Raw genomic sequence first — 25,388 nt, forward strand, 5'->3', positions numbered from 1 at the left:
TAGTCATTGGCCAAATCAATGAAAGGACTAGAGAAAGTAAAATAAATAGTAAATAGCATATTAGTTATTTGCTAATTATGATAAGCTGAACATTCCTATTCTATTCCAAACATAGGGGCAGGCAGTGTAGCTCTGCGGTAGAGTATTTGCCTACCACGTGCAAGGCCCTGGGTTCCATCCCCAGTACTGGAAATAAATAAATAAATAAATAAACAATTCAAACAGATAGGATTGAAAAATAAAAGTAGGTATTCAGTCAACAGAGAGCTGTGATTTATAAGAAACCTATGCAATAAAGAAGGATCAACAATAGAAAAATGCAAATGAAAATGAAGCAGGACAGACAATTTAATATCAGATGAGATAGAAAGTTAAGGTGCAGCTTGAATCACTGATTTCTAAAAACCAAATAAAATGGCACTAAAATATTATAAAGCTCCTGATGGCAAGAGATTTTGAAAACATTGAAATTAAAACAGTGTACGATTTCAGAACTGGACAGACCCAATAGACCAAAAAATGACATAAACAAAGAAAGACAACGATAAATCGAATCCAGAAAATCTATCTAATATTTATATAAATAGAACTTTATAACTATCAAATAAAGAATGTTCAGGGATTTTTTTCCCCACATATGTGCCAAAGATACTTCAAAAATGGATTTTTATAATTAACAATAAAAACTGAAGAAATTTGAAAAGTAGAGATTTGATATACCTTATTCTCTAGTCATAACTTGATAAAACTAAAAATAAGTAAATTAAAAGTATCAAAACAACCCTAAGAACTTGGAAATTAAGAAACACCCTCTGTTCCTGAGTAGCTTTTTGGACAAAAAGAAAATGCAAATTAAATCATTTAGTAAGAAATTGAAAGAGAAGAAGACTTGCCAAAATCTCTAAGATAGCGCACATGTTACATGCAAAAGAAACAATCCTAATGAGAATTATGAGGGAATACTATGTGCAATACTGGTAAAATTTGAAAACCCAAAGGACATGGTTAATTTACTAGCAAAACGAGTACGACCCAAACTGATGAAATAAGTAGAACTTGTGGGAAAATATCAGTTGTCATCAAAGCATGGGCTAGACTGTGCTAACAAATACATGCCCACGTTTCAGGACCAACAAGAGTTGCTGCTCATGCAGTCGTCTCAGACAGCTGTTCTGGTCAACAGAGTTTTCTTCCATTAATCATTTTGGAGACCAGTGCTTTTTTCCTAGAGTTTTGTCATCTGCATTAATGGGGCAGAAGAAGAATACAAGGCAGTGCATGTGAGAGATTTTATGGCCTGGCCTGGAAGTAGATAGAACTCACCATTTTCATCCCATTCTACGGAATGCAGGGAGAATGGAAAATTCAATCTTGCTGTGGGCCCAAAGGAGAGACTGGAATGCTGCGAGCAATTAGAAGTATCTGTCACATCATGGCCGAGGTCAGGGAGGTGATTAAAGGGCTCCCACTAGTGAAGTCAAAGGGTTTGCTAATTTCACCACTGAATGTCATAAGGCCATTAAATGACAGAGATGCCAAAGTCATTTAAACTATCTCCACATTTTAAAAAAGTGAAAAATCTCCCTTTTTTGAAGCAATTATACTCTTAAATCTCAAGAACACAAAAAACTTATAACCCAATCATATGTGAAAATTGATGTTAAAATTTCAAATAAATGTCAACAAATAAAATCCAGAGACATAAATACAAATAAACTATAATTGAATAGAGTTGGTTCGAGAATTCAAGGATGGTTCAAAGCAATCAAAATAAATCACTCATCAAACAAAAATATGATTCAATCAAAAGATGGAAAAATTCCTACAGAATTCTTAACACCTAAAAACAAGAATAAAAGGAAGCTACTAAACGTGATAAGAATACTTAATAAAAATAAACAGTGAACACTAAAGTTATATGCATCAAAAACCAATAATCCTGTCCTATACAGCTCTGGTAGCTCATTTTTATGCAACACACTGAAATAATCAAAATAAATATTCAAAAAGGAAAGACAAGTTGAACTTATTTTGATAGTGATATGATTTTTTTTTCAGTGCTAGGGACTGAAAGGCAGGGCCTTGTGCATGCTAGAGAAGCATTCTACCACTGAGCAATACCCCAGCTCAATGACATGATTATATACATTGGAAATCCAATAGACTAATTGAGAAGAATTAGCCACAGATTTAATCGTTAAAGTTCTGGTAAAAATATGATATTGCCTTAAGAAGAAACAAACAAGTCAGTAGATGATAATGGAGTTCTAAGAACTAGAATCTAATTTTATGGGAAATAAATATATGACACAGGTAGGTATTTCAGTGAGTGGGGAAATGATGGTTTATGTAATTAATGATGTTGACACAAATGATTATCCACTTGAAAGAAAGTAAGAGTTGAACTCCTACCTTAAATCTGACATAAAAAGCCAGGCACGGTAGAGTACACCTGTAATCCCAGCAGCTCGGCAGGCTGCGGCAGAAGGATCACAAGTTCAAAGCCCTAAGTAACTTAGCAAGACTCTGTCTCAAAATTAAAAATAAAAAGAGCTGGGGATGTGGCTCAATGATTAGGCACCCCGGGTTCAATTCCTAGTACAAAAAAAAAAAAAAAGTCATAAAAATAACTTCCAGATGAACCTAAGATTTTAAACTTTTTAAAATCATACAGAAGAGGAAATTGACAATGTTCTATACAGAACTTAAGAGTCATGAACATCTTTTTAACCAAAATGGAACATTCATCACCTAATTTCTTAGAAAGACATATTTGACCATATAAAATGTTGAAAAATAGTATGGCAATATAGACCATAAATAAGGTCAATGGTGTAAAACATTGATTAGAAAAAACCTGCAAAACATATGGCCAATAAAGAGCTATCTACAACATTCAAAGCGTTCCCATAATTGTCATGAAAAGATAACAGCCCAGTGGGAAAATGGGCAGAAGATATGAATAGACATTCAGACAGGAGCAGATCCTTAAGTTCAATAAACACCTGAGAACTTACTCAACCTCTCTGATAGGAATATAAAATTACAACTGGACTCCATGTTATATCCTCAAGACTAACAAGATGAAACAACAACATTTACACCAAAGGGGACGCTGAGCAGAGTCCTCTCATACTTTCCCACTGGAAATATAGATTGTTTTATGAAGCAATCTTACAATATCCATGATATAAAAATTACAAATCTCTCTTGTCTCAGAATTCCCACACCACTCAAAATCTTGTCCTGGAAAAATAAGAGCTCCCATATGTAAGAACACGGGTACCCAAATATTTCTTGCAACACCGTCTGTAGAGACAAGAGAAGAGAGTGAAGGTGAATACCCATGAAATGTAAATGGTTGAATAAGTCCCATCCATATCACAGACTATTACACAGTCATTAAAAATAATAATCTGGCTGATGGAGATTTCTAGGACACGTAGTTAAGAGAAAAATGCAAAGAAGTATATATATGATGGATCTCTTGCTCTCCTTTTTAAACATAAGCAAAATAGATTTATAAATATTTATGTATATTTACAAACTGATTACACAGAGAAAGACATGGTCGTTAACATGTCCACACTGTTATGCTGTTTGCCCAATTGGGGGTTAAGGAGAGGAGTTAGTGGAGGGAGTCAGGAAGAAAATAAATACATAGGCTGCAGTGAGGAGCAGAGCCTGAATGATACCCCATGATACCCCATGAACATAAGTTACCCATTTTGAGTTCTAAGATTTTCTTCATTGTATCTTCTTTTAAACAAAATGGGATCCTATTATGGATCCAACTCTGAATCCTACTATTTTTTTTTTAACTTGGTACATATATGTGTATTTTCATGTCTGCCACATTCCGTCCTCCCTGGGCCCAGCTTCCCAAAGGGGCAGTTTGGAGAACAGCACACTGCATAAGTCACACATCTCAGCTAACACCGGCAGATCCACCAGGCTTTGGGCGACCTGGTGTATATGAGGAGAAGGAATTTTTTCCAGGCCCTGATAACAGCAGAAAGATGTCCATTTTCACATCTTAATTCCTCCAAAACATGTGCAGGCACTCGGGACTTCTGAAGTCCAGACGCCCCTCCCAGAACAGACTGTTCTAGGTGACTTCTGGCCATGGCTCTGCCAAATCCTCATCTATAGGGAATCAAAAGAGGTAAGATGACTTTCCCGTGAGGCATTTCTCTAAGAGCAGCTACATGCATTAAAGATGAAAACTGGTAGTCCAAGAAAACCCAAATCCACATTGCTGAGAAATATGGAACAATTCATAGCAACTGTCATTTAGACTAGAGGGGTAGAAGCAAGGCTTAGTTCAGATTTCATGGACTCTCCCCTTTAAAAGCAACTGGCACACCCTGAGCAGTTAAAGCCCTTAAACCCTAAACATTTTACTGAACAAAGTCCCTAGTGAGTACAATCTGCTTCCAACTAGGGAAATCTGTTTACTTACAGAGAGTCTCATCTAAGAACAAAAATAAGCAAATGACTTGACTTCCAAACTCTTTTGCAATTTGGTTTGCACGGATCTCTGATCATGATTGCTGCATCCCACTTCAGGAACAGCTCCCCCCCCAGCCCCTGCTTGCACCCACACAACCCCCCTTTGTCTAACTCCCACAGACTTGATCTCCTGTCCCATAGGAAGATATCCTAGATGAGGTTCTGTCCTAGATTGTGCTGGCCATGTCCCCTCAACTGCATCCTAACATCGTGTAGGTGCAGTAGGGGAATGAGGGTGTCTGTGTTTGTTCGCACTTCATCCCAACCACTCCATTCACCGGTCCTGCCCCAGCCCCCTAACCTCAGCAGAACTTGATGATCCTTCCAGGGAGTGATATTTGTGAGCTTAGAGCAGAGATGTCAGAAAATACCCCATCTTTACCTTTTACCAAAGCCTGTGTTCACAGACAAACCCAGAGGGTGGGGGGAAATGCAATGCTCTTGAGATCTAGAGAGGGAGAGAGGGAGAGAGGGAGGGAGGGAGAGGGAGAGCATTAGGAACACACAGAGAAAAAGATAATTTCTCAGCTTAGAGAAAGAGTGGGAGGCAGCAGGTCCTGAGAGTGGTAGATCCCCCAGGGGGGCAGCACAGCCCAAGAAAAATGGCAGCGTGGTGTCCCAAGGAAGGCCAGTCCCTGGGCCTGGCATCACCAGGAACCCAGCAGCAGAGGACCAGCAGGATGACTAGGGCTAGGTCGATGACGTCACATCCCTGACCGTAATACCTGGAAGACTACAGGCTCTCCCCACACTGCCTGGCATTGAGGAAGGCTCGTGTCTCCTTGTGAAGCTATAAGTAGAGGAGTAGACCCCACACCCAGGGAAGAACGGGAGCTAAGAGCCAAATGAACTCAGAAAATAAGGAAATGCAGCAACAACCAAAGGTTTCGTTTTAAAAAGGATGAAGCACATGAGCTCATTATAAGCAAAAAGTGTTACCTAACATGGGGCTTCTCAAACTTCAACTGCACACAGCTCACCTATAGATCTTGTTACAATGCAGATTTGGAGGTTTAGAGTGGCCTGAGGTTCTGCCATTCTTAACAAACGTACCCGTGACACCAACACCCTTGGCCCATGAACCACACTTTGAGAAGCAAAGGTCTAGGTCAGGGGCTATTAAACATGTTGAATAAAGAGGTAGATACTAAAAACTGCAGCTTTATGGGTTATGTAGTCTCCATCATAACTACTCGAATCTGCCATTACAATACAGAAGTCGCCATAGACAATATGTAAAGAATGTGATGTGTTCCAACAAAACTTTATTGATGGACAATGTCAGTTGGATTTCATGTAAATTTTATCATGCAATATTTTCCTTTGAAATTTCTTCCCAACCATCTAAAAAGGTAACAAACATTCTATTCTTATCTCACAGATACAAAAAGAGTAGAGGAAATTAGTACTGGATTTCATCCATAACCTGATCCCCTGTCTAGGGTGCCCCAAAGAACATAGAACCCACAACAGGCATCCTTGACTGATTAAATAAAAGTGGAATGCTCAGATAGCCTGTTTTCAATTCCTTTCCCCATATCCTTGCTCTTGTGTTAGGCTTCTGAAATATGGACACTTTGGGGATAAGTGGATCCTGACAAATTCTTCTTCAAGAATCACTAAAATGACTTTAAAAGAACGCTCTAAGACCTTCTTCTTATAAGAGGCTCTGTGGAATAACAGGTTCCTATTTTAGTGAAACAGCTTTAAGGATGAGCTTAAACTTCAACCACAGTTCTCCGAGCTAACCGAAGAGTGACGTGATTAGGGAAAGAGAGTCAACCTTGCAGAACAACTCCAAGTCAATTCAAAAGCAGCCATCTCCTGTTATCCCCATGAAGCCCCAGGAAGATTCTCTCCAGCCCCTCAGCTTCACAATCTACTTTGATTCAAAAGAGAGAAAAGATTTCTACCCATCTTAAAGTCCCTTCTCCCATTAAGCAGTCGTCTGCAGGACCAATTCTATCTTTACGGTAAAACAGCAATGCATCTTAGAGTCCAAGGAGGACTCAGTGAGAGCCACTGCTCCACACTCCACTGCTCCCTTGGGATTTTCCCTGGACTGAAGAACAGAACCCTGGTTCAGGCCCGCCCACGCAACCCTGCACTCTATACAGGGTTTCACACTCAGGAATGAGTTTGCTAAATGAATGGATGAATTGGACCCAGTATCCTGGTGTAGACGGATTTGCCCACCCCATCTTCTCACATTGCACAAGTACTCAAAGGGGGAGACTTTCAAAGAGCTCTCCTGTCTTTCTCACTTGTCCAATATTCCAGTGGCACTCTAGCCGGGGCTCCAGCATCACACGACCTGTCTTAGCTCCACCACTTATAAGTTATTGGGCCTTTAGGAACTTCAAGTTACTTATCAGTAAAATAGAGATAATCAATACATCATCCAAAGATAATATCCAAAAGAGAAAAAAAATTAATAACTGGTACTGCTCAGACACTGTTTATAGAAAAGCACCTGCCTTAAGCAATCAGTATGACTCTCCGGGCACACACCAGTTAAATTTCAGCCTGCTGATCTCATGGGGTGGTTATAAACAACAGAGGTTAACATAGATGAAGCCCTAGCCCTTCTTGTAAAAAAGAGTAACATCCCACTTCAACCTCCTCTTTCTGCATGGACCCTTGGTGTATTATGGAGGTCCCTGGTTCCCCTCTCACACTTCAAGCTTGGAATGAGCATGGTGAGATGGAAAGCAGGTGGAGCAGGAAGATCAGGGAGCTCAGTCACTTGAACCATTTGTGGGAGCATCCATCCCCGGAGCTTCCCTCTCCAGACATCCCGGAGAGCTCCCCAGGGCTCCTCCAGATCACCTACCCACAGTGCTCAGTGGCACCACGGGCAGGAAGCAGATGGCATCCCACATTGCAGAGGACACACAGTCAATCTAGTTGTAAAAAATGCCCAGATGAGAAAGGATGGGGGAAACAGGCCATTCTGAAGAATCCAGATGTCCATCCCATCCTCCTGAACCAAGAATAACAAAGGCCAAACCTCTCGAGTGCCACACACACAAAAAAAGCAACCAGGTCATTTCCTTCGCAATTAATCCCAGCACCAATCACAGAGAAGACTCTGTGACCCCTCACCTCTCACCACGACTCTAGGCCCATAGGGCAGACCTGCATCCATCCCCAAAGAAGCCCCTTCTCCTTCCCAAGAAGACCTTTCACATTTCATCAAGGACCCACCATGTGACCCTCAACATATGCCAGCTCTCTCAAACCCCTTCTGAGAATGGAAGGAAACAAGAAAATAATTCAATGGCAGCTCAGTAAACAAACGTGCTTAGTATTACAGGGAAATAGAACGTCTTGGCACAGAAAGAAAATAAATGACACACCATACAAAGGGATAAATGTAAAAAGTAGAAAGTATCATAAATGCAGCTTATTTATGGTTAATAGCAGGTATTTGTTTTGAGTGCTAATAATCTAATTAGCAGTCAATCCAATGCATCCTCTATTATCAGCTGATCTATAATTACTGCTCCATGCTGAGTATTTTCCCCCAGCACATGATAGCTTTCAACTCCTCAGCACAAACAACCAAATAATTGGTGTGATTATGCTAGATATAGGATGTGTCCTCTCTGAGGGGTGATGCTGGGGAGTTTTTAGCCCTCCGCCACGGCCTTTGTATTTTGAGCACCTGTTGACTAATTCCTCACTGGCCCCTCTGCAATCAGTGTGCAGCATTGCGGAAGCCCCTGGGTGCGCTCAAGAATATGACACTTTGGAGCTTCCTTTTTTCCAGTTTAAGCCTAGGAGCAGAGCCGTTCCCAGGGCTCTGCAGCAGAGCCGTGCTCACAAGGGAGGTCACATAGTGGTGGTAGCTCCCAACTTCCTCTTTGAAAATGTGAAGTTTTCAATTCCAATGGCATTTTAAAGTGACTTCCCCTGGAAGAGACAGTCTCTGGTACAAAACGATTTCATTCAGGAGTTTCTGATCTAAACAAGATGTATATAATTCTGGGAGGCAGAACAAACGCAGGCTCCGGAGGCTGGTTGCCAAGGGAAAGGTGAATTCAAATCCTCACTTTCAAGGGACCAGGTTCAGTGTGACTGTGGGGAGAGAAGCAAGCTTGGGGTGAGCACGGTGAAGTGGAAAGAGAAGGGGAGCTCCGGGGCCAACAGATCTGTTTGGCATCTAGATCCTCTGCTTGCTTATGGGCAGACTAACCTTGAGCAAGTCACTAGACTTCCCAAAACCTTAGTGTTTCTGTCCTGAAAAACAAATATAACTCACCTCCTGCACAGGGTTGTTATAAAGCATGGACAACTAAGACAGAAAGCACCAGCTCTCACTAGGGGCACAGGGTGATAGCGCCCTGCCTTTTTTCCTGGACGCATAAAAAAAAAGAGAGAGAGAGCCTGGTTTTGTGCAAGCCAGTAGCTTGTGTCATATAATTACATTCTCTGCCATTCAATCTCCAAGCGTGATGACAGATTTTAACCTATGAACATAGGTAGATTTCAGCCCTGCCATACCATAGAGCAACCATACCAAAGCCCTACAATGCCCTCCTGCTGCCCCCTCTGAACCCCTAGGACCTCATCTTTCTCTGATTCAGCAACAAAAGGGCTAATACCCAGCACCTATTTTGTTGGCCGGAGCCTGTACCACCCCAGCTGTTAAATGTCTCCCTGTATACAAAAGGGAGCACGATTTGGAAAAGTGCAAAGTTAAACCAAGTCCTTTTTCCAAAGACTGTCTTATTCAGGGGACAGAAACCAGTGGCTATAAAAAGAATAGAGATTGCTGCTCGGCTCTGCCCTTAAATGAGGTGATAAAACCTGAAGTCACACTCCAGCCACACACGCAGTTCGGATTTTTCATTTTGAACCTCCTTTTGAAGTGGAATACACAAAGAGACAAGAATACGTATCCACCAATAGCTCTTCACAAGATGAACACGCCTGTGTCACCCACCCAGATCAAGAAGCCAAGCAGCACCAGGACCTGCAAAATGTCCCCCGGCCCCCTTCCAATTACTAACCCCAGCCAGGAGCAGCCAGGAAGCCAACTTTCAACACCAGAGATCAGTTTTGCTTATTTATACTTTAATAAATAGAACCCCACCTGGCTTAATACAACCTGTGAACTAAGGATGGATTTTTACATACACAAATATTTGAAAATAAAGACAAGGATAATATCTCAAAAGATGTGAAAAACACATGAAATTCAAATTTCACTGTCCATAAGTAAAAAATTTTATTGGAACACAGCCATATTCATTTACATACTCTTTCATCCTACAACTGCAGAACTGAGTAGTTACAAAAGAAACCATGTAAATGAAAATATATGTGTGTATATGTGTATACATGCATACATACATACACACACATACAGATATATACATATGTATTATTTGGTCCTTGACAAAAGTTTGCCAACTTCTTTGGAGCACAGTCTACCCTTGGTTGCATATAAAATCGTTGGTTTGTATCTAGAAGTAAAATCGCAGGGTTGTAGATATGTTCAGCTGTAGCAGACACTGCCAAGAAGTTTTCCAAAATATATGCTCAGTTTAAAAAGAAAAGCTAAACCTGGAGCAGAAGCCATAATCTCAGTTTAAAGAGCAGCAGGGAGAATCACAGAGCTGATCTGACCCAGAAGTGAGCAAATGATGGGAAAGCCATCAGGGCCTCTGAGCAGCTATCTTGGTTTACATTTCTTTTCAGTCCTACTCTGCATAATAGTCTTCAATAAACACAGCACCCCTTACTGTTACCAGGCTAGGGACATGTGCACAGGAGTGAAAAGTTATGCTTCTGCCCAGGATCTCAGGGTAGAGCAGGGACCCTGTCTGTCATTAACCTCCCTAACAAAGCATTACCATAAGCCCTTTGGTAGCTTACCCTAATTGCAGACCAAATGCTCAAGAAGACACCAGCAGCTGCCTGGCTTCATGCTTTCCTAAGTTTAAGTACATACATTACTCACACCCAACCTCCACACCAGCCTCATGTAGAACCAGCAGTTCTGTCTGCTATGCAGAACTGAGCAGTCAAGAGTCGACCTTCCAGATTAACCAGCAGTTAACCAGCCCTCTGCAGTCTAAAAGGCTGGAGCTAAGGGGATGCTGGGTGTCTTCCCAAGCCCCTTCCCTGGAGTCATTCTCCTGCACTTGCCTTGCATCTCAAACAGGATGTGTTAGGTTCTTTCAAATGACACTTTTCCTCTTAGAAGGGAAGTGCTTCTGATTGTTTAAGGACCACATTCATCACGAAAGGGATTAAATCAATGGTTTCTGTCTTCATTCTACAATCCTGTTGACTTCCAAGTTGACGAGTTGATGTACTCATGAATGACAGTGAGCCTCCTTTCCTGCGGTCATACCCTGCAGGCCAGCTCCCAGCACAGGACAGAGCTGATGCCTAAGGATGGAATGGGGGATGTAGGTGGGACAGTATCTATCTGCTTCTCACATCACAAAGTGTACAACTTCAGCCCCAAGAGTGTGTCAAATTTGGCCTCTCCTGGAAGAAACCCACAGTCCTCCTGATTCTCCAGAGACAGGCTCTGTATTTCCCTTAATCCCTTCCTCACTTCCATTTAGAATAAAAAAAGCAACACTGGTGCTTTATCAAAAGCAGAGCATCATTTCTCAACAGGAGCACCAGTGTTTTTGTGAAAATATACATACATACATACACATGTACAGTAGGTATTTCATTTTTCTCTGGATAAAGAAACAAACAAGAAGTTTAGCAGGGCCATAATGGAAACAGCACATGCTTCATAGTAAAGAGCAGGCTCAAGCCCACGTGCTGGTTAGGCAAGCGAGCCACTCTCCTCCCTCTTATTTATAACCTCGGATCCCTCAGACTTCACAAGAGGGGAAGAGCAACATCCGCCTCACAGGAGTGCAGTAAGGATCAAATGAGGCATCTGTGAATATAAATGCTTTGTAAACCGTAAAACATCACAGGAACGGTGCAGGGGAAGAAGCTACCTCTTATCTGCCTCTTCCTGATTCGCCCTTTAATTAGTCAAGTCTTTCAGCCAGTTCCTCATCCGGCGAAGACCACCTGCCCACCATAAGGACATTAGTCAATTCGGCACCCAGCTGTCAGCCATCAATTGGCCATCTATTAATAGCCAATTATCAGGGTAGCTTAATTAATCTGTGCATCACATGATCTGATCTCCCCAAGATCCTGGGAAACAATGAGCCTGAAATACAGGCACCCGCTAATTTTTCAATGGCCATCAAGGAATTTGGCATCCATTCTGCCTGCATGTGGCAGCTGCAAGTGATGGGTGCATAAATATTGATTGGACCAGTCTCTCTATGGCTGGGGGGAAAGAACATTCTAACATGAATGGTTCAAGTGTTCTCAGAGGAATACAAGAAGCCACATAAATCTTCAACCCAGACAACTATGGAAGAAAATCCTAATTTCCAAGCCTTTGTGAGGACAGACGCAAGGGTAAGTGAACCTCTTTGAAGAGAGCTTGTCAAGATGGGATGGTTCTACCCGTTCTGTGGATGCTTCCCCACTCTCTCCAGGCCTGGAATGAGATGCAAAATGGGCTTAAACAGCAGGGTCCTTAGGCAGAAGGCAGATGGGGCGGTTGTTCTCTTCATCCGGGCATTCAAACCAATGGCAGGAACATGTGTGTGCTCTGCTGTCCTGTGTTTCCTTCAAAAGATCTCTGTAGTGCTCACGGTTAAGAAGACAAGTGACACAAGGAGAATTTAATTATTTTTTTAAGTGTCTAATCTTGTCTCCAGGAAACGGTATGCAGGAGAGGCTTTGTACTTGAAATCAGCATCGTCCAGAAGGCAGTGGATCAGATGGCTCCTTATTTCCAGAGATAAGGGCTCCCGCTGATAAAAGACTGAATGGCTCAGAGTGGCCCAGAGAGGCAACTTACTTACTTCAGAAAGAGCTGCCTTTGTGTCCAGAACAGTGCTGTGACTCCTGGAACCAGCAAAGCAGCTGCTCCTGACCTTGGAGCCTGCGGGGAAAGTAGGGAGCTCCTGCAGAGCACAGGGCCACACCACTGTCCCTCCAGACACTCCCAACCCAACACCCCAGGGCTTCTGGCTCTACAGCAGACCAGTTTTTCAGGAGACATGAGTAAGAGGAGGAGGAAGGATGTATAATGCAAGCAGGGAGTGACAACAGAAACGCAGGAGGAGAGAGGACGCCCGGTGACACGGACATTTCTCGCACCACAGACATCTCTTCCTCTCTGCCCCCAGCAGCATCCAGTGCTCATTAGGTCCTGTGATGGCAGCAGCTGCTGCCAAATGCAAAGACTGCACCCAAGAAGGTCATATCAGGCCATTTATTCTGAAATACCAAAATACCAGAGCCAGCAAATTTCAGGAGCTTCTGCAAAACTCCCCAGGGCACCTGTGTGTGTGTGTTTGTGTGTGTGTTCATTCTTCAGTATCCCAAAGGGGTTCTTTCTTAATCAGCTCCACATCTGAGGACTCAGACACTGATTTATTTTTGGGTTAATCTAGCGTTTCTGGTAAAAATAATTAAAAGATAAGTAATAGACACAGAGTATCTGTGGTATGATTATTTATAGCCATAAGGTCTCCTTCAGAGGTATTCACAGCCAACCTGAACCAGCCCAGACTATAGGCCGGCAGGTGGGAGGCAGGCCGTACTACAGTGTGCTGCTCCCACTTCATAGGAGAGGAGACTGAGCCAAGAAGAGGGGAACCTGAGTTATCCCTAGCATAGCCAAGGACAAAAAGGGACACCCAGGCTGCCACGTCCATGAGAAAAACTGGAAGGTGAAACCATGCTTGATTCAGATCTGATGGGAGCTATGGAGAGGGCCAGACTCTGTCTCCTGCCTCTAGTGAGCAGTGAGTGCCTGAGGGCCCTGGCAGGAAAGGGCCTGCCACCAGTTCAGGATAACTCAGGCCCTGGGAAGAGGCAGCAGCCAGCTGCAGAGGGCACCATGCACATCCAGACTCACTTTACCAAACAGATGGCGAGGCTATCACTCTGGGTCTCTAGGGTGAGATGTGCAAAAGCCACGGCAGGGTTCTCACTCTCCCCAAAAACCAGTGGAGCCAAGGATCCATCCCTGCTTTCTAATTCAGACTATTTTCCAAAAATGCATCGGGGACTTTGAGACACTCTGGAAGAGTGACAAAACTGTAAACATTAGAAATCAAACAAAGGCACAAGCAACACATTTCTTCAAAATTGGTTCCTGGGAGCCTGATGTGAATGAGACTCTTGGAAATTTGGGATGGGGAGGTGTGGCAAGAAGCTAATCAGACGGCATGGAAACGAGGCTGTGCAGAAATCCCAGACTTTAGGCATCGGCCAACGGCAGCCTTGTTCTGTCTCTGTTCGTTTATAAATGAACTCTGATGAGTGGAAATTAGCACTTTTAAATGCTACAAACAGACAGGTAGCTCTGAAGAAGGGGACTCTCTGGACAGACTGGAGAGGCTTGTGACAGGGGCATTAAGTTACCTTCCTTCCTGCTTTGCTCCTCCCTAACTTGAGCGGATTTCATTCCGTGCATCTGGAGAGGAAGTGAGAGATGAATGCCTGATCCATGTTTCCAGAAAACACCAGGTCACAGGGGAGAACAAGGCTAAGGAGAGCAGGTGCTCCCCAGGCTGACTCAGAGATCCCCCCACCACAGAGATCCCTGGGTCCTTAGGATAGGACCTCTCACTTGGACCTGGGAAAGAGGGGGAGCCAGGACAGCCAGAGTGAGCAGGGACATGGGCAGAGACTCTAAAGAGCTGACTCCTGGATTCTGCACAACTCCTTGGCCCTTGGGACAACCCTGGGTGGGCCAAATATGACCCAAAGTGAATTTCCCACCATCCCGATGGAATAAGGCATCTGGGTTTAAAAAATAAATAATAAATAAAAGCTTGTTACTATCTAGAAAGTGAAGATTTGCTATTCCCTAAAAACGAATCCAACCTATTTGCTTATTACCCAGACTGCTAAAGGAGCAGTGTTCCATACCACCAGGTGATATCACCTGCAACACCTGCTCCAGGGATCCATGTTAGAAGGGAAACTAGCACAGACCTCTGCATGGGCATCAGCACAGCAAACCAAAGGCCAAGAATGCATCTGATACTGGGATACTTCTTCTGCTCATGCCAGAGTCAAAATTCCCTGGACAGCATCCAATGTGCACGTACTGAGCATCAGTGGATTAATAGGGTCTCCCTCTAAAATTCATAACTTTTTTTAATGGGAGAAATTATCTACTAAATGGGGAATAAAATAACAGTGTCATATACTTAAGACACTGGTGGTATGCAAATGCTACAGAAAGACAAGCTATTTTCTAATAACATTTGCTATATTTCTAGTACAGGACCAATACATTTACATGGGCCCGAGGCACTTTATTCAAAGCTTTTACGTTTCTAATACCTTTCTCAAAAATTACCCTCGGGCCTAAAATTCGTTTGCTTGTACTAAGCCCTAAGCCCCTGAACTAAATTTAGTTTCTTGGAAATAAGAGACAAATTTGCTTTTTTTCCCCCTTAATTCTGTCAGTTATTATATAATTCTCCAAATGACAGGAGAAAAAGAAATGGAAACATTTTTCGGGTCCTTTTCAGTAATATAGTATTTATCATTAAAATACAGTTTGAATTAAAACATCAAACCTGTTACATGATTTCCAATTAGAAATTAGAGCTTTGCTGAATAATTTGGAAATGGGGAACCAGTATTAAAATCGAATCAACATTAAAAAGTCAAATTTAAAGAAATCTTTATCTGCGTTATTAATAGAACCAACCCTTCTTAAAACTAAGGGAAAAAAATTAATTTTCTTAAACCAGGACTTCAGCATGCCTTCCTTACATCACTTGAATTGTGACCAACTAGGCATAGGTTGTATGGGGCCTCCTTGGAGGGTGCCAATTCTAGGTTAAATGGGACATGTATGTCCTAGCACGGTGAGAAAAAGAGGACAGGGACTCAGAGCCTGAAACCAGACCAGAACCAAATGTCCCTCAGGCCCTAAGAGATGGCAGTCCCCAGCCCAGAAGCCCTCTCCCCATCTCCACAGGAAGCCCACTGCTTTTGCTTTGGAAAATCAGCTGCCCCTCTTCACTACTTGTACTGGGGCTCAAAAAATGTCACTCCAAAGTCAAGGTCTCAGAAGTAGAGTCTCTCTCTGAAATTTTTCTGTCCTCCTGTCTCCTGCTCCCCATTCTCCCCACCAAAGGCAAGCTATAGAAACTAGAATTTCTCTTCCCCAAGGTAGTTCATAGAAACTAGAACCCCTTTTCCCCAAAGCAAGCCAAAAATCTAAAAATATTACTCTTATCTTCCCCCACCTTTCTGACTTAAAGATGACCATAAAAAAATTATCTGACCTACCTTTTCTGATAGATCATAACCCCCATTCCAGAAGTTCTAAGAGGGAAGAAAACCTTACAAAGAAGCCATATAAATAGGTCTTGCTGGTTTCCCCACTCCATCATTAGCACTACATTGTACCCTTTCAGTCCAGTCCTTTTTCTATACTGCTGCCCAGTCTCCCCCAAATCTAAACATAAATATAGACAGTTCACCCTGGGTTTGGAGGTCTTCACTCTTGAAGGCTCCTATATCATATAAAACTATGATCAAATAAATGTGTTTTGCTCTTCTCTTGTTAACCTGCCTTTTGTTACAGAGGCATCAGCCATGACCCTTTATGATGGGTAGGAAATGGCCCTCCCCTGTTTTCACCTCTACCCTGGGAAGAAACCTCAGTAGCATGAAAATTTCCCTAAGACTTTGGCATGTCCCGGAGAAAGTTTCCCCACGACTATGTATGAGCATTTCCTAGAAAAACCTAGTCTACTGAATTCACTCAAAACCTGAATTTGGTCCTTACAATCAGCAAGTGTACCATCTGAATTCCTACTGTTAAGGGAACTATCTTTGCAGTGGCAGATGATTCCTAAAGCAATGTTGCTGCAAATATTGAATCCGACCACCCATCAGAAGGATCCTTCCTGCAAATGTGCACTCTGTAAAGCAGAAAAGCCCCCTGAACCCCTGTGAACTCCTCTGAGAACAGAGAAGGACTTCCCTCTGAAGTGGTTCCTGTCTTAGCACCTCAACAATTATGCCAACCCCTTGCAGTTCTCCAAGAGTGAGGAAGCTCTGGAAAGTGGGTGGGGAGCTCATGCTGTAAACATCTCCAACCTTGCTGTATCACCCACAAGTGCAGAGCCATACAGGAAAGAAACACAGAGCAGGCAATCACCAGAGTGATTCCATTTTATTCTAGTCTTGATGCTCCCACTTGAAGAGCCTTGTTAACTTGGGCCAAATGTTTGTCGCTCAATCTCATCTGCATAAAAGTATTACCTCCTTTATGTGGGTTGTTGTGAAAATTAAATGAGGTAATATATGTGAAATGGAATCTGTGAATTTGTAAAGCACTATACAAATGCCAGCAATTGTTATTTAGCTCATGTGCATATGCTCACACAAGCTTGGGTTCAGGAGCACACTTGAGAAAAATAAAATAATCATGCCAGGAGGAGAAGAGGTAGGAAAGGAGGACGGACAGAGAACACACAGAAGGAAACAGATCTCTTGTCCTAGATCCCTGGAGTAAACTAAGAATAAGTAAGCTTAAGGTAATGAGGTTCAACGCAAAACAGAAAGTTCATGTCCCTGCAGGCATCATTAACTGCATCACAAGGAGCAGAATCACCTAGGGATAAGGTAGAAAAAATTCTCTAGATCTGAGATGAGTGAGAAAATGGACGTGATGCTATAAAAGCTACTTGAAGTCACCAACCTGACCCTGTCACTTCCCTGCTTAACATCTACCATGACCCCTAACATCACAAGATCCTACCCACAAGGTCCTCCCCAGCTTGACCCTTCATTGGTTCAGTGGCCACATACTTTGTACTCAAATTATGCCAGGCTGACGCAACTGCTGTGTCATTCCTTGCCCCTGCAAACCTCTACCTGAGATGCCCTCCTAACTTCTGGCAAACCTGTACCTCCTTCTCAACTCTGTTCCATTAAGTACACCTCGTGCTGTAAGTCCCCAGGGGCTCCCAGAACGCCCAGAGCAATGAACCATCTGAACCCTCCAGCCTGCATGTCCTGGTCCATGACAAATGAATCCCCTTCTTCCAGGGAGCAAATTCTGCATCACTCTACCCATAACACCTAGCACACTGCCTGGCACAAGGCAGGTGCTAAATAAATGCTTGAACAACAGCTGAACATTGGCAAGATTCCAAGATATGAGTGCCCAGAGGACTTAGTTAAAAGGGGAATCTGTGAAACAACTTGATTTAGCGAAAAAGATTCTGAGTGTGGAGGCTGGAGTTCAAACCATCAAGTTAAACTAAGGCAAGTTAGGAAGGACCCTCAACCTCCTTCCTAATCTACGAAATAGGAATAACAATACCAATCCACACAACTACTTATGAAGAAAGCAGGCACATAGTAGGATTTCCATGCATACTAAGGGGATTCTCACACACACTCCTGTTTCTCACTCTCCAGTTTCAGACCATAAGCTTCTCCCAGGCTTTTTCCCAGTCCCTAGAGGACTGCTCTGGACATAGTTTATAAACGTTGCCTGGCTGCCAGCAAATCCCCCAGAGACCTCCCTCTGTGTCCCACACCAAGTCTGTGCAAGAGAAGGAGAAAGAGGAGCCCTGAAGCTCAAGGGAAGAGTGATCCTGTAGGGAGAACCTTCCTGCTCCTCACAGATGCACCGACTGGGCAGGAGTTGGAAAAGCCACTTAGATTTCCATTTCTCCAACTCCCCACCAATACCAAGGCGGCTGTTCTTAACAGTCTCTTTAGTAGCGCTTCCAACACATTCACCTTCCAATGCAGCCAAGGGGCTGGGGAATATTTGTAGCAACAGGCCGGGTGGGCTGGGGCCGCAGAGGCGGCAGGGCGCTCGCCCGCGACGCTCACGCGCGCGCAGCGCACCCCGGCCTCCGGCCTCCCCAGCTCACTACTGGCAGCTGCGGGAAGGATGACGGTCAGCACAGCGGCCAGACTTCTCCTGGGCGCCGACCCTGGCAGGCGGTGCCATCTGCCCCAACCGCCAGAGACCCCCGACTGCGCCCGCCCACCGCCAACCCCTGGGCGCCCCCTCCTCCGTGGGACCCAGCGCGCCGCTCAAGTTGGGAGCCCCGCTCCGCCCGCGAGCGCGCTCTCCCAACACCCACACCCGCTGCCACTTAGACACACCACGGGTCCGGAGACGCCCGGAGCACGTTAAATTCAAGAAACAACCTCGTGGTGGCCGCATCTGGAGTCTGTTACCTGCTCGCATCACCCAGACCCCCAACCCTGGCTTCCCGGAGACCGCAAACCCCAAGAGCGGGCTGCGCGTCCTCCCGCAAGCCATTGCCCCATGCCTAGCGCGCCGCCAAACCACGTACCTTGGGGGTCCGCACTTCAGGTTCGGGCGGCACCTCCAACTTCCTCTTGATTACCCAGAAGAACAGCAGCACCGTGATCCAGAGCACCCCGAAGATCGGCAGCGCCAGGCGGCGAGTCAGGCGCCGCATGGTCCCCTTTGCCTCCTCCTTTCCGCGACGCGACGTCCCTGGGGCACCCCCCGGCGGTCAGGGGCGGTGGGGCAGGAGTCTCCGAGAGCGCCCCTCTCTGGAGAGCACTAGCCCCAGGAACCGAGAGGAGAGGGTCAAGATCCTGCAGGGCGCCCTTTCGGCTTAGGAGAGAATCGAGCCGGGGGCGGGGGCTGCCGGGCGCCCGAGACGCGGCAGGAAAGGGACGAGGGGCAGTCAAGCTGGGCGCCGGCTCCAACGGGAGAAGCGCGGTGGCTGCAGAGATGCTCCCCACGCCGCGCCGCCGCCGCCTAGCCCAATGCCGCGGAGAGGGGAACTGACTCGAGCGGCGGGAGGGAGGAATCCGAGGCTGTGCCGGGCACCCCCGGAGGAGTACGAGAAGGAGGGAGCGCGGGGGAGGGCGGGCCCGACCGACAGACCGACTCCGAGGGAGCCAAGCGGGCGCGAGTGGGGCTCTGGGAGGGGGCGCTACCGCCGCCCGCCAACCGAGGCTCACGGTGCTGTAGAGGGGCCACCCGCGCCTAACCCGGAGCGCAGCTCTGCAGCCCTCCTGGTTTAGAGTGGGACAGGAACGATAGGTACATCCAGGACGCACGCCATCCCAGCTGCAAACCCGGACTGAAGGGCCGGCCGGCTCAGGCGGGTCAGTGCCTAGGAGGAGTTCCCGCTCACCACTGGGGACTGCACGTGGCGCTCACACCCGTGTCCGCCCGCTCGCAGCGGTCCCTGGGATGGTGAGACTGGCAGAGTTACTGCCCCAACCTGGGTTCAGCCATTCAGAGCCAAGGTCGAGCTCAGCCAACATCTCAGGGTGTTTTATGTATACGTGCAGGTGCCTGGCAACTTTTTCTGCTTAATGGAAATCTGAGTTGGTCTAAATTTAACTTTAAAGATATCCTCTTAAAAATTAAGGTGCAATTATCTCCCTGAAGGGTTTTCTCTCCCTGTAAGCATCAGAGATTTGTGCTTGCCAGAAAGGGGGTGCAAAGTTGGACTAGCCACGTATGGGGTCTTAAAAAGTGATCCTAAGCAGGGGGATACTGGGTGCAGAGGGTTATCTTTCAAAAGCCCCTTTCCCAACTGCCTCTAGGAAGTACATCCTCTTTCCACTGGCAGTCGAAAACCACTTGAATCTAGAGACAGAAAATTCTGAATGCAGTTCCAACATAGGCCTGGACTAGGCTGGAATAATGGTGAAATCACTAGACAAGGGGTTCCTGATCTAGCCCAACTGTGTGAATTCTGGGTAAGCCCTTTACCTTCCCTGAGCCTTGGGATTCTCATCTGTGAAGTGGGGAGGACAATAGCTCCTGTGACAACTGAGTGTCAATATTTGTGAACTCCTAATGCCGGGTGCTGCTGTTATTTGAGAGCTCAAAGAGGGAAATTGAAAACCTTGCTCTGCCTGGGGAGCAGTGGCCTCTAAAACCGTGTCATTTTAGTTGTAGGGATGTTTGCCTCAAGTTTCTGAAGGTGAGCACGATGAACCCAATACTGCAGCGGCTATTCTCCTTGCCTCTGTCCCTGCAGGGTCAGCATAGAGGAAGCTTCCATACCTGACTGCTGGTGAGACAGGTATAAATCAGGAGGCCCCAGAATTCTTTGTCCAGTAAGATGGAGCCCCTAAGACATACTCAGAAATGGAGGAGGCTACACAAAGCCTCTGGTGTTTGGTACCTTGTCGTTCAGCCACAAGGCAGATCTGCCTCACAGCCTCAAAAATCCTTGACCAGGCTATGGAGAAGTTTTTGGTCAGGATCAGCCATGAAAATCAAACAGCCAGAAAAAGCTGAGCACTTTTGCCAGCCCATCTCCAGCCGTAGCTGAGCTCGCAGACCACCACACTGAACTCTGGGGATGGTCCAGCACTTGCCTTCATTAGAATCCCATCTACTGAAAGGTCGGGTAGGCTCCCCAATCACTGCTTTGCTGAGCCAAGGCCCAGGTAAATCACTTTCAAGGGAGATGGGGAGCAAGAGGACCCACCCCTGCAGCATCCTGAGCTCCCTGGGTCTCTTCCAGGAGCCCCCCCCGGACCTGCAGGCCTAGGCCTGCAAAGGATTCTGCGACAGGCTCTGCAGGGGACCCCTAGGCAAGACACTGAGCTGCTGTCAGCTCCAGGCAGGAGCTGCAGCACCAGAGTCCATTGCTCAGTGCTTTGTGATGCCGCTTCTGAGTAACAGATGGCAGACAGTTACACAACACCACCGCCAAGCTTTGGAGATGGTGCAGCCCCACACTGCCTGCTGCTGAGGTGCTGAGGTGCCTCATTCTGACTGTTTGGCATATGGGGAAACCAAAGCCCCGGAGTTGCAGCAGCTCCATGTGGGGCCTATAATGCCCAGGAGAGTGGAGGTTTCCTTCCAAGGTGCTTGCTTCTTGAATTATCATTTTGTGCTCCGCTCATGTGAGGAAGATTCCCTGGGCCTCTGGAAGCTGTCAAGGAATCCACTAAGTGCCATTACCTTATCCAGCCAAAGGACATATTGGTGTTGTCAAACCAGTGACATTAGGATTGAAGTAGATTTTAGGTGGATCTTCAAACATCTGGAAGCCAGGGACCAGGCACAGCCCTGTAGTCTGTCCCAGGATCCAGCCTATCCAGGGGTCCCCTACGCTCAGGAAGATATTCAAAACTCTTTATAACCAGCTTAAGTAACACAGAGCACAATTGATCCCAGCGGGAGATTAGCTATCATTGGTGGTTAATCCAAGTTCCTTTTTTTCTCATCACAGCCAATATGGGAAGCAAAAGCTCCTAGCAAAAGATTTAACGTGACAGAAAATGAGAAAAATTAGTATGCTCTGAATGAGGACCATCCTGGAGCCTGAAAACTGATCTATCTCCCTGGGCATGATATTCTTGAGCAATTGCCTTTTTTCTCATGGTCTCAGTTTCCCCATTCAGGGATGTAACCTTCCTAGTCCCTGGATGAGGAGTCTGTTCCACTCCTGCCATTGGCAAGTCCTGGGTAAGATGCTCTCTCCTCACAGCCGAAGACATTAGAGAACAAATTGGGTATTGGAGCAGATGTGAGTCATTCATGTTAGTATAAAAACTATGGAATAAAACCCATTATGGCCCCGGAAAGCTGTGTAAAGCAGCATATGGAGCAAATGTAAGCTGGAAACAGGAGGAAGCTGTGAAGTCCGATGCATATGCTCCCTGGCGGCGTTTGCTGTAGGTTTTCACACTTTGCTTTTCGTTTCCTTTTGCTGTCCTCCCATCACTCTCGCTGCAGAGGCTGCACCTTTTGTTCCTCTCAGATCAGATTTCCCGAGTCCCTCCTGTCTGCCCACTGCGCCACTTAAGGAAGCATGTATGTGTGTGTTCCTGCGCATGTGGCTGTGTGCTTATCTTGCCATCTGCACACTTATAAGAACTGTCCCAACCCAGCAAGATGCCCTCAGTGCCGGCCTAATGAAATCTCACCTACAGAGGCCCAGGCTGTTCTCTGTGGAGGTCTTAACCCTTCCTGGGCCATAGGGAACGGTAAGCAGTGGTCAGGCAGATGGCAGCACAGTGAAGAGATGAGACCCACACGCTGGCCCAGCCCTGGCAGTGTTCCCCATCAGCAAAAGCAGTGGCACCAAGAATGCAAAGACGCCTGTCTTTATTCCACAGCCTTGCAGGAGCAAGTCCTTGGGCCAACCCCTGAATTCGGCTCAGTTTAGTTTCTCCAGTGGTAAATAATACATCGGCCCCCTTTACTCTGCGTTCCTCTCCCTTTTCTTTCCATTGTACATCCTGTCAAAACTGCATGTCCCGGCTTTCCTGCAAGGGCTTTACATACAGTGAGGACAGAATAGTTAAAGCCAAGTGGTAAATGAGAATGTGCCATTATCAACCCAGTGCCCCCTCTTTCTGCCACATGGGTGCGTCTTTGTCAACAGAATAAAGCCAGCCGACTTCTCTCTCATCTTTGATGAGTAGATGAGAGAGTTTATCTAAGGGATGTCTAAAGGGTCTGACTGTCACCTTTCTGGATCTTTATCCATTAAACAATTCCTTTCACCCTCCTGCTACCATCAACCCTTCCCTCCACCTTTTTTTCTTATGTACCACTGTATAATTTGCTTCCTTGAATGGGATTTATATCTTTGCATTTCAAAAGCCTGCTTCTTCCATTAATTTGAAATGCCCCAGACTTTCTTTGTTCCTCACCCAAATGCCAAGTGTAAAAACTTAACAACTGCTACAATGATAGGTCTTTGCTGGTTGTGGAGAGTGGTTTGATCTTCAGTGATGGTATTCTGCCTAGGGATCTGAGACAGTGTTCCTCCACCCAGACAGAAAATGCAAAGTTCTAGCATAAAGGAATGACCCAATTAGCTTAACAAAAAGTGAAAGAAAATTCTTTAACCTGAATTATCTAAGGGGGACTCTGAAAGAGCAGAGCACAAGCAGAAGAAGAAATAGAGGGATCTGATGACGGAAGTCATGCCCTGGGTCCCACATGTCAGATGACCAAGTCTAACAGCCCCTGCATCGTCTCTGGTGATCCAAGGCAGTTCTTCTTGGCAGGCTTTCACATGGAGGCCTGAGTCAAAGGAAAAAGAATAACTGAAGTCCCAGAAGGAACAAAACAGCTCAGGGACCTTGCCAATCTAACTGGAACTGCATCCAAAAGAGAGACCAAATATGCCCCAGGAGTAGATAATAACAAAACCAGGACAACTTCTGGAAGCCAATGTCACTACGTTACAGATGGAGCAGGGTAACCCCATGCCCAAGTTTGCTTGGGACCATCCTGGTTGCTACTCATTATTAATAATGCCTCTTTCACTTTCAAGAAACTCCTATTTTAGACAATAAGTTAGATGGTCGCTCCAATATCCCAGTGATATTTCTAGAAGGAAGATTGCTTTCTTTAGATGACTGAAAATATGACTCTTTGCTGTTTGTGTTATATTTGTGCTGAGTTTGGGGTATGCTAAGTGTTCATGAGGGACAGTAATCTGAGTAAATGATGTAAATGTCTCTTCAAAAAAGAGACAATGTGGACACATTAAGACAGGTTTAAATAAAGGAATAACTCTGTTGCGCACATGAGTCAATGGTAATCTGATCCCACCCACTCAGCTGAAGATATTTCACTCATGTAGCAGATCACCCAGCCATAGAAGCAACTGATTTTCTTCAGAGATGAGGGACTCCTGATCTCAGGTTCTAGTCATCTCCCAACACCACTTCCTCTCACCCATGTGCCTGCATGGGCTATGGAAGAAATGTGAATGAATGAAATGGAGTGTCATCAAGGAGTCAACAACATAACCACAGCAAAAACAAAGGACCTGGTTACTCTGTTTTCATGATGAGGACACAGTAGGGAGGGGTGGTGTCCATGTAGGACTAGCAAGAAATCAGCTCCAACTTACCATTGCCATTGCCAATCAAGTGTTCCAGAGTTTTCCACCTTCCCAAAAGACAGAAAAGTCCAGATGATGCTATGGAATCTTCTAGATTTTAAATGTTGTTAACTAATTCAATCACCTCTCCCCTTTCCTCCTCAAATGGGTAGACTAAACTAAACAGGTCCACAATCTGGATCCAGCCTGCTGCTTCCCAGTTTACAAACTATATTCAGCTATACATGGTTTAATAAGCACTGAGATAGTCTTGGATACCATCTCTGACCTTGGGAACAGATGCACCTAGCTGGGACAAAGAGGAAAGTGGACCAGGTTATCTTAGGCTCCAAGGAGGGACCTTGGAGATCATCTAGTTCAAGTTACTCATCTTATATTTGAGGAACATACAGACATATGATGTGCCCACGGTAAGATAAATTCATGGTAGAGCTTGGATTGTACCCTGTCTATCTTATCCCCCAATGTTCCCGAGTGACATCCCTCCCTAGGTTTCACTGGCCAAGTAGAACAGGGAGCTGAGACATTCAGGGAAAGGGAGGCTACTAAGCCCAGAAATTTCCAGATAGTCAGCAAAACAATCAACAAAGACATTATGAGCACACACTCGGAGCAATTTGCTGCAAATAAATATACGGCTTGCCCCCAGCTCTTTCAGAAAGTATAAGCTGGTAATTTGAAAGAAAGCTTGGGTGTTAAAGAACTTTGTTCCTCTTCTTGTGTTTCTGTTGCGTGATGTTATGACTAGATGGAGGTGCTTCAGTCCACCTGAGAAATAGCTACGTTGCAACAGGAAGGTCATTTTTGGAGCCATACCCTGCACCTGTCTTCCATTTCCCTCTCTAAGTGCAATACAAATATTAATTAAACATAAGATTATTTGAAAAGTGCTTTTAGCATTTGAACTCAACTGGGCTGCATCAGAAAATGATATTAATATCAACCCCA

General features: G+C 45.2%; 1 protein-coding gene across 1 annotated transcript in view; it reads right to left on the bottom strand.

The window, feature by feature from the left end:
- Nucleotides 1-19,649, bottom strand: part of Galnt14 (polypeptide N-acetylgalactosaminyltransferase 14) — a 222,781-nt gene extending 203,132 nt beyond the window's left edge. The window contains exon 1 of the mRNA XM_046441580.2: nt 18,924-19,649. Within this exon, the coding sequence (XP_046297536.1) occupies nt 18,924-19,052 (129 nt within the window). The 5' untranslated portion in view covers nt 19,053-19,649. The remainder of the gene's footprint in view (nt 1-18,923) is intronic.
- Nucleotides 19,650-25,388: the final 5,739 nt, after the last annotated feature.

Source organism: Marmota monax, unplaced genomic scaffold (genome assembly GCF_021218885.2).
Source record: "Marmota monax isolate L192 unplaced genomic scaffold, Marmota_monax_Labrador192_F-V1.1 WCK01_AAM20220418_F8-fsc00010, whole genome shotgun sequence".
Lineage (NCBI taxonomy): Eukaryota > Metazoa > Chordata > Mammalia > Rodentia > Sciuridae > Marmota > Marmota monax.